We start from the raw sequence: 15192 nt of genomic DNA on the forward strand, positions 1-15192 counted from the left end.
GGCTCAATAAGTATATGTAGTGAAAATACATTATTTCTTTGAAAATCTTCTTCTCTGCTCCTGGGTATTAAATAAACTAATTAAGTACATAGTTATGATGAGCAAGAGTGCCTCTACCAAAATTGTGAATTTTATGGCCCCAGGGTCAGGGGTTCTTGTGTTAGGGCAGGGCTCTATTGATTATATAGAGAAAATACATGAATTCTTTGAAAATCTTCTTCTTTGCTCCTGGGTATTAAATAAACTAACTAAGTACATAGTTATGATGAACAGGAGTGCCTCTACCAAAATTGTGAATATTATGGCCCCAGGGTCAGGGGTTCTGGTGTTAGGGCAGGGCTCTATTTATTATATAGTGAAAATACATGAATTCTTTGAAAATCTTCTTCTTTGCTTCTGGGTATTAAATAAACTAACTAAGTACATAGTTATGATGAGCAAGAGTGCCTCTACCAAAATTGTGAATTTAATGGCCCCAGGGTCAGGGGTTCTGGAGTTACGGCAGGGCTCTATTGATTATACAGTGAAAATACATGAATTCTTTGAAAATCTTCTTCTCTGCTCCTAGATTTTATATAAACTAACTAAGTACAGAGTTATGATGAGCAGGAGTGCCTCTACCAAAATTGTGAATATTATGGCCCCAGGGTCAGGGGTTCTGGTGTTAGGGCAGGGCTATATTGATTATACATGTATAGTGAAAAAAACATGAATTCTTTGAAAATCTTCTTCTTTGCTTCTGGGTATTAAATAAACTAACTAAGTACAAAGTTATGATGAGCAAGAGTGCCTTTACCAAAATTGTGAATTTTATGGCCCCAAGGTCAGGGGTTCTTGTGTTAGGGCGGGGCTCTATTGATAATGTAGAGAAAATACATGAATTCTTTGAAAATCTTCTTCTTTGCTCCTGGGAATTAAATAAACTAACTAAGTACATAGTTATGATGAGCAAGAGTGCCTCTACCAAATTGTGAATTTTTTGGCCCCAGGGTCAGGGGTTCTGGTGTTACAGCGGGGCTCTATTGATTATATAGTAAAAAAACATGAATTCTTTGAAAATCTTCTTCTCTGCTCCTAGATTTTATATAAACTAACTAAGTACAGAGTTATGATGAGCAAGAGTGCCTCTACCAAAATTGTGAATATTATGGCCCCAGGGTCAGGGGTTCTGGTGTTAGGGGGAGGGGGCTATGTTGATAATACAAGTATAGTGAAAAAAAACGTTAAATCTTTGGATATTTTCTTCTTTGTACCTAGGTTTTAAGCAGATGAACTACCTATATAGTTATGAGCAAGGGCCCTAATCTTCAAGAATTGTAAATTTTAAGGCCCCACCATAGTTGTACCATAGAGGGGGGTGGGTGGGTGGGTGGGGGGCTGTACTTATATACTAAAAATGAATGAATTGTTTGAAATGTGCTCCTTTGTATTAATCAAATATTTTTGAAAAGCATGAATGCCTTTCCAAAAATTGTACAATGTGTGGATCTAGGCCTAAGAGTCCAGGGTTCATGTGTGGTAGTGGTACTACTCATTATTGCTGAATATTACTGATTTGTTGAAATGCATTTTTTGTTCCCCTACCCTGCCTATGGGTATTAAGTAACCAAACTAAGGAACTGCTAAGTGTATAGTTATGATGACCAAATTGTAAATGCTATAGCATCTGGCTTAAAACATGGATCAAATTCAATCACTGGAAAGTTGTTGAATAATTCTCAGGTGACCTATAAGGCCCATGGGCCTCTTGTTTAATTGTATCATTTTTCAGGGAGTAATACTTTTTGTCCCCTTTAATCTCAAACACCTTCAAAATATACCCTTTTCAGCTATGTTATACTTTCATGTTCATTGCTAAAAGCGGGGCCCTTTGAGATGGCCACCATCTCAATAATATCTAGTTTTTAGCTCACCTGAGCCGAAGGCTCAAGTGAACTTTTCTGATCACATTTTTTCCGTCGTCCATCCGTCCATCTGTCTGTCTAGCTCTCTGTCTGTAAACTTTTCACATTTTCGACTTCTTCTCAAGAACCACTGGGCCAATTTTGACCAAACTTGGTACAAAGCATTTTTGGGTAAAGGGAAATTTAAATTATTAAAATAAAGGGCCAAGTCCTCTCACAAGGGGAGATAATCAAGAAAAGAGAAAAATAGGGTGGGGTCATTAAAAAATCTTCTCAAGAACCACTGGGCCAGAAAAGCTGAAACTTATGTGGAAGCATCCTGGGGTAGTGTAAATTCTAAATTATTCAAATTATGACCCCCGGGGGAAGGGTGGGGCCACAATGGGGAATCAAAGTTTTACATAAAAATAAATAGGAAAAATCTTTGAAAGTCTTCTTCTCAAGAACCACTGGGCCAGAAAAGCTGAAACTTATGTGCACATGGAAGGATCCTGGGGTAGTGTAGATTTCAAAATATCTAAATTTGGTAGGGTGGGGATGCATTATGTATTACAAGGAAGAAATCTGGTAAAGAACAGAATGGTCAAAGCTTCTCAGGTGAGCGATGTGGCCCATGGGCCTCTTGTTACTTTAATCTGATGTCAACTTCCTATTTATCTGTGCATCAATCCATAACTGAACTTATGTTTATTAACGACTGATAGTGTATATTCACATCAGCGTGGGGATGTTATTATTGAGCATTGGCTCACAGACTTCGTGTTTGGTATGAAATGTCTCTAGCAACATATAAGTCATGTTATTATATTGAAAATATTTAAAATAAAATATTTACCTCAAATCTTAGTCCAAGCCCCTTTAACTAGAATGTGGAGTTTGACAAGTGGAAACTTTCATGATTATTAGAAGTTCTTCTGTTTTCACATTGTCAAACTTTCTACTTTTACAGTAGTATTTGTGAAAATAGTCTTTTTTCTGGGTTTTATGCTACATGTACAACATAGTCTTTCATTTTGAAGGCAAAAGACTGAAAATACAACAACATTAATAGAAGACCCCTATGATGCTGGAATAGAAATCTTGGATGTAAATGCTGCTCATCATCGATCCCGTAGGAGTGTGTGGGATGGCATAAGATTTAAACTGGAAGCACCAAGTGTGGACTGGAGAAAAATTGTTGGCACAACAGATATTGGAGCATCCTTTGGAGTAATCATGATAAATCTTTTAGATTTGGCCATTGGTAAGAATATTATTCAGTATACATGACACACATTCTGGGACTATTTTATTTAGTTTATTTGTACAAATCCAATGATATTGGATCTTCAAGTTTGAAAATTTAATAAACATAAAAGATTTTTTTCCACATTGGAAACAGTTGTTTAACATGATTGAGTCTGCAAAATCTTGCATGCCTATAAATTGTTAAAGAATGTTGATTGCTATAGTTTTAAATTTTTTTTATATCAAATTAAATTTTCTCACCATGAAATATACAGGACACCATCAATCATATGTATAAATACATGTATACATTAAGAGATGAAAAAATAATGTTTAAAGGTTTACTGGGAAATAAACTTGGTTAGTATGTGATGAAATAAATCAACTGTTAACTTGACTAACCAAGTTCATTTCCTTATGAACATTTTATAATAATTAAGTAACTAGACATTGTGGTTCAATATGTCTTTATGCCCTTTTCAGCTCCAACCCAGGGTCATCTCAAAATAAATGTCCATGATGAAGCATATGCTCGAGTCCACATGGGAATAATTGGAGCAAACTATGATTTCTTTGTTGCAAGAGTCTGTTTCAAAGGAGGCACTGAATATAACATAAATATTCTTCAGGTAGTTAACATTATTTTGTATAGATTTCAAACAATGTGCTTATTTATAATCTATCAGTTTCAAACCAAATATGAACTTTTTAATTATTATCTACATGTTGCTCAATGGAGCATTTCTAATCACTTGTTTTCTGTCGTCTGCCTGTATAAACTTCTCACACATTCAACTTCTTAAGAACCACTGGGTCAATTTTAACCAAAGTTAGTACTAAGCATCCTTTGGTCAAGGGAAGTATAAAAAGAAGCCAAGCAACCCTGTAATGGTAGATAGTCAAGAAAATACTAAAATAGCAGGGCTTTCGATTCTTTAAATCTGGGGCCGATATTCAGCCCCATTCCCAATGCAAAAAAGGTACCTTTTTTCCCAAAAGAAAGGTGTAAATTTCCCAATTTCCATAGCAGAATAATTAAGAAATAAAAATCCATGAAATTTAATTGCCAAAAAAACCCAAACAGAACACACTTGCAAATGAAAGTGAAACTGTACAATTATTTTATTAGTTTGTGCCAAATAGATTTGTAAACTGGTTCAGGGAACCAGGTCATTGTTTTTACAAAAATGTGTATTATGAGTCCAGAGTATCTTGTCATGTAGTTTCGACAAAAAACATCATTTAGGTTTCAAAAATAGACATTTCACTTAAATATTATGATTAGTAAGCTGCACCTAAAAACATACCATCGCTTCGGTATGTTCAGTCTCGTGCTGTATTGGTAAGCAAAGTTGTCCATGTGATTGAGGAAATTCTGGACTGTTACTAGCGACTGTCACTCAGAAAGACAAGATAACCGGAATATCAACACTCAAAGATGGTTTATGAAAAAGACTTGTATATGTTTGTTCTGTTTAATTGTTTATTCAAAATCAGAGTTTAATTGATGACAAAATGCTAGAAAAGCAAAATTTGAGGATTTTTTTTAATGAATGTTGGTTATCCAACTTTTCTCAAAATGACAATAATTTTCCCAATTTGAATGGCCCCAGCCCGTCCCAAAAAGTGGTGTGAGAGCCCTGAATAGGGTGAGGTTATTAAAAAATCTTTTCAAGAACCACTAGGCCAGAAAAGCTGAAACTTATGTGGAAATATCCTAGGATAGTGTAGATTCCAAATTGTTCAAAACGTGGCCATCTGTGAGTAGGGCAGGGCTACAACAGGGAATCCAAGTTTTACATTAAAATATACCGGTAGGAAAATTCTTTAAAAATCTTCAACTTTCAAAAACCAATAGGCCAGAAAAGCTGAGACTCGTCTGAAAGCATCATAGGATAGTGCAGATTCCTGATTGTTCAAATCATGAGCCCCAAGGGGAAGGGAGGGGCCTCAATAGGGAATCCAAGTTTTACTTTGAAATATACATGTATAAAAAAAAGTTTCTTCTCAAGAACTACTAGACCAGAAAAGCTGACAATTACCTTAAAAAATCCTAGGGTAATGTAGATTTTAAATCATGATCCACTGGGGATAAGATGGGTCTAGAATAGGTATTACTAAATGGCAATGAACAGCAGAGCCACTTTGAGTGTTGTGGCCCATGGGGCTCTTATTTCTTGTCTGCAGAATTTTTAAGTCAACAGAATTTTATTGTAAATCATAAAGTATACATGTACATTAATATTAATGAAAACTTTTCAATGCAGGGTAATGAGATGAAAAAAATAATTGATCTGGCCTTAAATTTCTCTGAGAAATTGAAGACAATTGTGAACGGCATTAAACGAGGAGTTCAGCTCTTCAAGGATATAATTTCTGGAAGGATCACTATCAAAAGTCTCATTGATGATCTAGTGAAAGCGATCACTGAAATTCCTCAGAAGGTATTTTACATAGCTCACTTCACATCAAAACAATGAAATGTGGTTATAAATTCTTGGTCATATAGCTTTATTTATTGAAATAAATGTACGATTAGTATATTAAAATAATCATTTCACTAGTGGTTAAATGTGCATTTCAAAAAGGAACACATATGAATTAACATTTTGTTTTAAAATTTACATTAATTTCAAAGGATATATGCAATTACCTTTTCCATGATACACATTGAAGGTTGCTGATTTAGTACAAAAGTCAGAGACAGCAATGCAGCAGTTGGGAAGATATGATCCTGATGAACTTCCACCAGAGTTCACACCAGCCATCAATTTTGTACGCAAGGTCTCAAAACTGTTTAATGATATCCGAACAGATGTTATGGGATTTGTTAATGTGAGTAGAATAATTGAAGTACTGATTTAAAATTATTGTAAACAGGAACTTTCAAAAATTCACATTTGCTGTAACAAAGGATTATCTAAGGTTTATAGAATTTTTTTTTTAAGAATACTATACAGTATTATTTTATTATCTTCCAGTCACACTTACTGTAAGAAAGTGTGACTATGTAATGGATAAGCTCACACTTGACCAAAAAAAAAAAAACAAATTCTTTTCCTTTGATTGTTTCATAATTCATTCATCCCGAAATGATTTCCCCAAGTGAGGCTGTATCAAAACCTCCTTATGCAGTTTTACCTTCAAAAATTTTTTTCAGTCATGGACATTTAGCAAGTAAACAATTCATTGTATCAGCTGTAAGATCCCCCTACCCATGGCTATGGCACCAGGGTTATAATTTTACTTTAAAAATAAAGTTAATCATCAAGGAACAAGCTTCATAAATATTTTAGTGAACCAAGAGTCAGATGAGTCCAAAGATTTAATTCTAGGAGAAGCTAAGTGAATGGTTATCTAGACTGCACATATATATATATATATATATATATATATATATATATATATATATATATATATATATATATATATATATAGTTCAGCATGAACGCCTCAGCTGGCCTCTTAGTATGTGCAGTGTGTTGAGAGGATCACAAGTAATTATAATGCTCAAAATAAAACTTTCATTTATTTTTCATTTCAGACTGTTGAGCAATCCATTAAAGTTATAATTCCACATCAAGGAAAAGTAATTTATGAAAGCATAAAAGACATCATTAATGGATTCTCCAAAATTTTAAAAAATCCTAAGAATGCTATCAAAAGCATTGGAAAAGGGGCTGTGGGGTAAGTTGAAAAGTATGTAACACATAAAGAAGGATGCATTAAGGAGTGAAATCTTTGTATGTTTTATAGCAGTAATAAATTGGGTACATATTATTACTACTACATTTTCAAAACTGTCATTACTGCTACAAGAAAGGTTAAATTATCTTTAGGGATGTCAATTTTACTCGGACAGCTTAGTCGAATAGTCGGATGCTTTAGTCGAATGATAGTCGAATATTTGTTTAATTTTAATTATTTTTTCGTACCAGTTTCACTGTTTGTCTTTTACAGACTATAGTTTACAATATTTAAACTACGCTATCACCATTATCTAGTACAACGAATATCTGAATTGTAAACATGTACGTAGTGCAATAAAAACTGTACATCAATATGTATCTAATGTATTTAATTTCAAAATTAATATATTATCTGAATGTTTTATCTAAATGGAGGATATCAAACACCTGTATTTGTTCTTTCTTTACATAATGGTAGTACATGTACCCCATAATTGAAGCCAATTATTACGTTCGTCAATGATCTTTGACATGTAAACAATTAAAGCGCGTCTCTTATGAAAACAGAGAGAGTGAGAGCTTGGGATAAATTTAAATTATGAAATTTTGTGCAAACTATCAATGATTGTATGAAATTAATATCAGAAAAAGAAAACATAACCGACTAAAGAAATTTTAGTCGATAGTCGGTATGATTGAACGATAGTCGAGTACTCGAATATTCGTTGACATATCCCGAATTATCTTGTATTAGGTTACATTACATTATCAATGTTTTGAATTTTTGTAGGATTTTTACAGCCATTGTAACACTTTTAAAACAGAAGGATAGAATTCAAGAAGCTTGCTTTTTTCTCAGAGGTAAAAAAAGTAAATTTTTTTTGTAGGAATACGAAGAAAAATCTATTTTAAAAATCTACTGCTTCTCAAGAATACTAAGCCATAATTGGTAAATCAACATGAAAGTCATGTTGGGTAGTGTAGATTCAAGTTTTTTCATATCATGATTCCTCGGTGTAGGGTGGGATTCTTTCCCAAGTTTGACTTTAAGGCCATAATGAATAAATAGCTAGATTCTCATCCGAATTTTTTTCAAAATCGAGGAGGGCGGGCGGCTTTTATTTTATATTTTTTATTTTTTCAATTTTGCAGATTTTTTATTGACCTGGTCAATGGATGTAATTTTACCTACAAATACCGGAATAAAAGTCATAGTAAAGGTTCAATTATCTCATACTTCACATCATCACCGATCTTTTTCAACCAATGAACCTCGTTTAAAATATGTACGCATGTATAACAGCAATTAGTCAATTACCATCTTTTCAGCTGTCAAAATCATGTCGACTTTCGCGGGATATAAAACGAAAGTAGAATGGTAGATGAATACTGATCCCGATCAGAATTAAGACGAAGAAAAACAGAAATAAAAAAAAAAAAAAAAAAACGAGGCGGGGGTATAAAATCGGGGCGGGCGGGGATGAGAATCTAGGAATATTTTTATTATGGCCTAAAATACATTGGAAAAAATGTCAATAGATGGAACTAATAGGGAAAAATGTAATAAAATCTTTTAAAGCTATGATTAGTCTATGGAATATGGAAGCACACTTAACTGAGTGTTGATTCAAATTTGTTTAAATCATGCCTCTGGGGCCATGCACTTGCATATTCATACTTATAAATACTAAACTGATTTCTGCTTTTTGTGAACCAAAGTGCTCAGATAAGTGATGTGTCAAATGGGCCTCTTTTAACATTACAGGTTGATTATGGAAATCATAATGAAACAAGAAGCTATTTAATGTCTATATAAAATATCGTCAACTGCTTATGACTTCACTCTGAAATTTTATGAAACTATAAGGATGTTTTTAATTTGAGAAAGTTTTTCTTTCATTACATATACTTTAAATTTATTAGATTAAAAGTATGTATTTTTCAATCAGATGAAAAACCATACTGGTTTGAGGTTGATAAATTAAAAGCCGAGTTTGATGTTTTGGGAGAGGAAGCATTTAAGAGCCTAACAGTTGCAGGAGAACGATGGGTAAATGAAAAGATAGAGGATGGGGAAGACAAGGTCAAGATATTTACTGGAGGAAAGATGAGTTTGGTAAGTATTTGTTTATACTATAATATAAGACAAAGTATCAGCTATACTAGTACATATACAGACAAATATCAATACAATTAACATAACATTTATCAACATTATTCCATATAGTAACAGGAAAAGCTTGCTTGTGATGTGATTATTTAATGATTCTAAGATGATCCTCAGTAGAAATTTTTTCATTACCCATAAAAGCAAAATGCAGTTAAAAAAGTAGTTGGATTCTAAAAAATAATAATAATAAAAAAAAAAAAAAAAGCTTTTCTTCTTTTGTACTCATCAGACAATTTAGGTAATTTCTAAAATTAAATATTTTTTTTTAATTTTAGCAAGATATAAAACGAGAGGCTGTGACAACTCTTCAGTCAATACAAGAGTTTTTGATGAAGCCATTTGAAAATTTAATTGGCTTTGCTGACAAATTTCTTAAGCATTATAGCATGATTTTTGGAATAATCCAGGACGTGAAGGATGCATACACAGTTTTGAAGGAAGGGTATGTCTCTCACTGTACTTTCTTTCTGGTTAAGTTGTATGTATATGTAAATTTATATTTGAGGATGATGGAGGTTCAGTAAGTATACTTGTATAATTTCAAATGGATTGTCCAATTTATTTTTATTGCCTCAATTTGTTAAGCATTTGAGTTTATACTTTTTAAATACTGTGTGTGTACTTAAAAAAGCAGGCTTCAGAATTTAGCAGTTTTGGCAGAGACATTTATTCATAAATACCGCCAAGAAATAATATATAAATACAATACAGTGAAGAAATGTGTTCACTGATTTATAAATACGCCAACAACTCAATCCAAAGGGATTGTGCTAAATTTTAAATACATCATTTTATGTACATGTACACTAGTGAATCAAATCAAGACCACACTTTTATGTTACAAGAAATTTATAAAAAAACAATGGTTTGTTAATATATTTTAATATTTTAATTGAATTATTATAAAGGTAAAACACATAAAAGACATACACTACCTATTTAGTCTGACAGGCTGTTATATATTAATACTTTTTATTTAATAGATAATTATGTTGTTATAAATGGAAACAATAATGAAATAATTTACTTTATTTAACAGTTCATTTAAAAGAGCACTGTGCTTTTTTTTTTAGCTATGACACAGCTAGAGGAATTATTGATGCAATTTTTGGGCCAAAAGTTCACAAGACTTTCCCCAAAAATCGTCGACTAAAAGGTGCTGGTTGCAGTGGAAGCGGGCTTTTTCCATCAAGTTTAGGAAAGGGGCTCAGAAAATACAAGCACATAGGAATGGATCTATTGGCAACAGTAGGAGAACAGGTGATATGTCTTAAATTTTTTTTGTTTTATGACTGTATTATTATAACATTATATTTTTGACCAAAAAAAGTGAGATGTCTTTAAGTAAGTGGAAAGATTTTTGAGTAACAGAAAATCTTAAATTTGTGTCATTATATTCACAAACTCAAAAACACATGCATGTAACATCTACTCCAGAACCGTAAGAGCAGTTTCAAGCAATGTGTCTTAAAGCAAAAGAATACTCTGTGTGTGTGTGTGGGGGGGGGGGGGGGGTAGGGGGATATCCAGGACTCAAACTAACAGATAGAGAAGTGAAGATTAAAAAAAATGCAAAAAGAAGTACATATTATAGTGACATTGAAATATCTTCCTTAGAACTACTGGACAATTAAAAAAAAAAAAATTAGATGGAAGATTTAATATAATATATTTTCATGTTTTTGTAAACCTTAAGGTCAGACGAGACATTCCTTAAAATCTGTTTTGTATATCTTCGTAATGTATGAAAACTATTCAAAAGTTTAATAACATTCTGATTTCTGAACCAGTTTCTAAACGTTTTTAAAAAATCCAGACACTTACACATTTGAAACTGGAAAATTATTTTTCTTCCCCAAAGGATCATATAAGAAAAACTACCCCTGGTATCTTGCAGAAATGCCTGGTAAGGTACCTCAATATTTTGTGAGTAAACATGTTTAAGTAGCAATACTTCAATGACAAACTCATAGAAAAAATTATCTATCATTAAGGAACGTCTCGTCTGTTCTTAACCGTAGAATCAAGTTGAAGAAGGACCCCTGCAGTTTTTATAAAACTGCATATTTAAACATCATTATGTCAAGAGATACAAGGCCAGAAATCGTCATTTGGTTAGGGAAAGAACAAGGAGGTATGTTTGATAGGCTAAAATTAGGATAAGTCTAAATCTTATGCAGAACATCAAGGTCATGTAAGTCATATATTGAAATTGAAGCATCCACATTATTGCAGGGACTTAACTTTTGTTATGTCATATTGCTCAGGGCTAGGTGGGACCCCAATATGGATTTAGAATTTTCTATAGGAATAAGGATGAGAAAAAAAATTGTTATTTGAAGAACAACAGGGCCAAAGTGAGTCCTGTTAGCACTGTAGACCATGGGTATCTTATTGAATTTTAGCAAAAGATAAGGCACAAAGAATGCATTGTAGGAAATGTTTATAATTAATTATTTCTTGAGTACGACTGCCTATAAAAGATGTCTTTCATTAGATTTTTTATCAAGTTTACCATGTATCTATACCTTGTAAAACAAAATGATCCTAGCTCAATATTCTAATATGGAATGTTTGACCATGTATGCAAAAGAATCCTTGGCACTTCTGGATGTCAATTTAAGTAAAATGCAATAATTGATAAAATGCTTTTTGGTTTAATATTAAAATGTGATGAAACGAAAGGCTTGCATGATAATTTGCCTAATTGCTGAAGATGTTTATGCATATAATTTTCATGCAAACCAATTGATTGATCATTGTCATGAAACCAAAAAGTCTGACAGTTATTCCTTATATTTAAATGCTCTTGATTCCACAAATTCACATTCTACAAGCCCTTCTTCTGTGTCGATTTGTCTCGTCCCACACATGATTTTTGTAAACCACGCCAATTGATAAACCTGTCCAGTAGATTTATGTAGAAATAAAGTATTCTAACTACAGTATTTGCAATTTTATCTCGGACGAAGACATTAGAAATGAAAACATTAATACAGAAATATCCATTAGTAGTGTAGTTTCAAGATTGTTCAAATAATCCAATCATGAATGATCCCCAAGGTAGGGCAAGAACCATAATATCTTGAAAAACTTAAAGGAGGATAATTGATAATCTTCAAAAGTCATGACTAGTCATCCTCAATTAGAGTTTTGTTCAAATCCCCTAGACATACCTCCCTAATTAGGTTGAGACCACTTTTAAAACTTTTCAATGCTGCACTGATTTTTTTTTCCTTCCAAAGTGCACAGGTAAGCGATGTGGCCTTTGGGCCTCTTTGTAGTATGATAAAAAATAAATGTGAAAAATATTATGAGTGGTGCATCTTGCAAAATTTTGTAATATTTATTATAATTTCCCATAGCTTATTAAGAAATGAATGTGCAGTATCTGATGATAATATTAAGATGCTAAAGTTAAAATGTACCTCGGTACAATAAAAAAGAGTTTTTACTATTCTGCTTTTGAAGATTGTATCACCTTTTACTGGATATATCACACTGGATTCAAATGATTCAAGCATGGTGAATATCACTGGAATGGATGGTTCGTTGAAGGAAGTCACAATATTCATCAGCAATATAATACCAAACTCTACGATAGAAACTAATGAGAGAAGATCGGTAAGTAAAATTTTCAGCTCACCAGACTTTATTGTAGAACAGCTATTATTAAAGCTTCATTCAGTACACTTTTCTTGTTTATGGTTAGTGGTGTGCATTAAAATCATCTAGTTTTAGAAAGGATTGTACACATTTATTTGGATTGTCTGTCAAGAAGGGGATCTTAATGCTGAACAGGAATTGTAAAGAACCATATGCCATTAGTTTTCCTATAGATCTTAGAATTCAGTTGGATGAGATTTGTAAAGTGAAGAACTCCAAACTTTAAAAAGTTAGAAGCTATTATAGGGCCTCAAGAAAGTTTAGATGGACAAGAATGATCGAGTCTCTATTATATTTAGTGTTCAGATTTAAGATAAAGGACAAATTTATTATTAAAGTAATTTCACTCGATCTGTACCTATAAATAAAATTGAATTTATTATGTAGGTTGCTGCAGGACAGCTTATTGGAAGAGTGAAAAGGACAGAGTGTGATAACCACATTCATATGGCCTTCAAGAAGGATGGTGGAAGTTATATCGACCCTACAAAATATCTTGATTCTATTTTTCCAGCAATACCTCAGTGGAAACAAATTTGTGATGATTACAAACTTGTATTCAGGGTAAAAGCTGTTTCATTTGATCAATGAGTTTGTTCATTATAACAGTGCAAGAAAGTATCATTACAACATTGCTATCTGTATACATATATTCATACATTCATAATAGCTAGTGTTGTAGTCTTGTTATGTACAGCCTACCTCTTGACTTTTAGTTTCATAACTAGTTTCAGTAAAGATAGCAAGGTGATAGCAGAAATATGTCTTCTTATATTAGGGTCTAATGGTCAAATTTAGATATTTCCTTCAGATCAATATTTGCAGATGCAGTATTATGAGTTTTATTTACTTTTAATCATACAGTGTATTCACTCTTAACTTTAGGGGTTATCAATTGAAATTCAGAGTCAAAAAGTCAAACCTAATTATTGGACTGTGGATTTTACTTCTAGTTTTATAACCATCAACATAGCTACATGCAAATGATTAGATTACTTGAGTATTCCATAAAAATAAAAAAAATTAAATTTTTGTATCTCAATCAGAAATTAATGTTATAACATCTATGTTGTTGAGCCCCATGGGGATCCAGGTTAGAATAGGTCCTCAGTACCCCCTTGCTTGTCGTAAAAGGCGACTAAATGGGGCGGTCCTTCGGATGAGACGCATAAACCAAGGCCCCATGTCACAGCAGGTGTGGCACGATAAAGATCCCTTCCTGCTCAAAGGCCATAAGTGCCGAGCATAGGCCTAAATTTGCAGCCCTTCACCAGCAATGGTGATGTCTCCATATCAGTGAAATATTCTGGAGAGGGACATTAAACAGTATACAATCAATCAATCTATGTTGTTGATGTTTGCACACTGTAGGGCCCTACATGACTATTTATTTCATATTTGACTAATTGGCTCAAATTAAGACTTAAAAAATTTAACTATAATTTCTATCAAAACATTTTCTTTCAAGTTTTTTGAAAAATAAAATTGATTCTAATTCTTTTTTAAGAATGAAATTTTAGCTGCTGGTGCGATAGTTGGTTTAGGTGGGGAAGACTTGCAAAACAATGATCCACAAATAACTAATACAGAGGAAGCAGATCCAATTGAAGATTTTTCAGATTCTAGTGCTGATCCTGATGACACAAAAGACATTAAAGGTACATGTTTTTAGACCATGTCTTAAAATATATTAAAATATATATTCAGTAAAACTCGGTTATAACAAAGACACTGGGACCTGTGAAATTACTTTGCTATACGTGTATCTGTAATTCGTTATATACGTATAGGGAAATTGTAGAATTTATATTACTGGGGATCCAAGAAAACTTCATAATATCTATAAATTTGCATTATCCGTGTTCGTACTAAACAAGCTGTATGTCAAAATAAGGCTGTGCTGTGATGTACCCCAAGAACCTGATATTTGTTCAGGCCTTTAATGCTCTATCTAACCTATTGTAAAGCAGGTTCCTAAACAGGTAAAAAAAATTAAAAACTTGGCCGGGGGGGGGGGGGGCACAAAATAGGAAAATCTTTAAAAATCTTCCTAAGAACCAGTGGGTAAAAATCATGAACTCTGAGGGAAGGGGATGGCCACAATAGGAAATATGAGTTTTGCATTGAAGTATATTGAAACATCTTTAAAAATCTTTTGATGTAGAACCACTTGGCCAGAAAATAAAGAAACTTTGGAAGTATCCTTGGGTATGTAACCGCCGGTTCTTGTAGAAATTATGAACAAGTCGGCAATAGGGTTGGATTCGTATTTATTCCATGGAGATTATGTTGAATTAAAGTTGAAATTTATAAGTGAAAATAGGTGGAATCAACCCTAAAATAACAATAACAACGTATAAACACATAGACAACATAAGACAAACACATTGACTTTACAACACAAAACAATTTCAATTTAAACACATAATGCATTCATTTAGGCCATTACTTTACATTCATGCAAAACGCATTCAAAGGGCAATAACTCTTTGAAACTCAAATTGACTATAGATTATATTTCTTTTACATTTATCAA

The 15192-nt window shown here is 32.8% G+C and overlaps 1 protein-coding gene across 1 annotated transcript in view; it reads left to right on the forward strand.

The window, feature by feature from the left end:
• The window catches only part of LOC134270608 (uncharacterized), a 226690-nt gene that overhangs the window by 36657 nt on the left and 174841 nt on the right, over positions 1 to 15192 (forward strand). Inside the window, 12 exon segments of the mRNA XM_062752837.1 lie at positions 2924 to 3147; positions 3615 to 3760; positions 5399 to 5575; positions 5808 to 5966; positions 6676 to 6818; positions 7611 to 7681; positions 8770 to 8940; positions 9270 to 9432; positions 10064 to 10250; positions 12462 to 12614; positions 13044 to 13220; positions 14164 to 14314. Coding sequence (XP_062608821.1) covers positions 2924 to 3147; positions 3615 to 3760; positions 5399 to 5575; positions 5808 to 5966; positions 6676 to 6818; positions 7611 to 7681; positions 8770 to 8940; positions 9270 to 9432; positions 10064 to 10250; positions 12462 to 12614; positions 13044 to 13220; positions 14164 to 14314 — 1922 coding nt within the window.

Source organism: Saccostrea cucullata, unplaced genomic scaffold (genome assembly GCF_032062105.1).
Source record: "Saccostrea cucullata isolate Sc308-1 unplaced genomic scaffold, CSIRO_AGI_Scuc_v1 ctg171, whole genome shotgun sequence".
Lineage (NCBI taxonomy): Eukaryota > Metazoa > Mollusca > Bivalvia > Ostreida > Ostreidae > Saccostrea > Saccostrea cuccullata.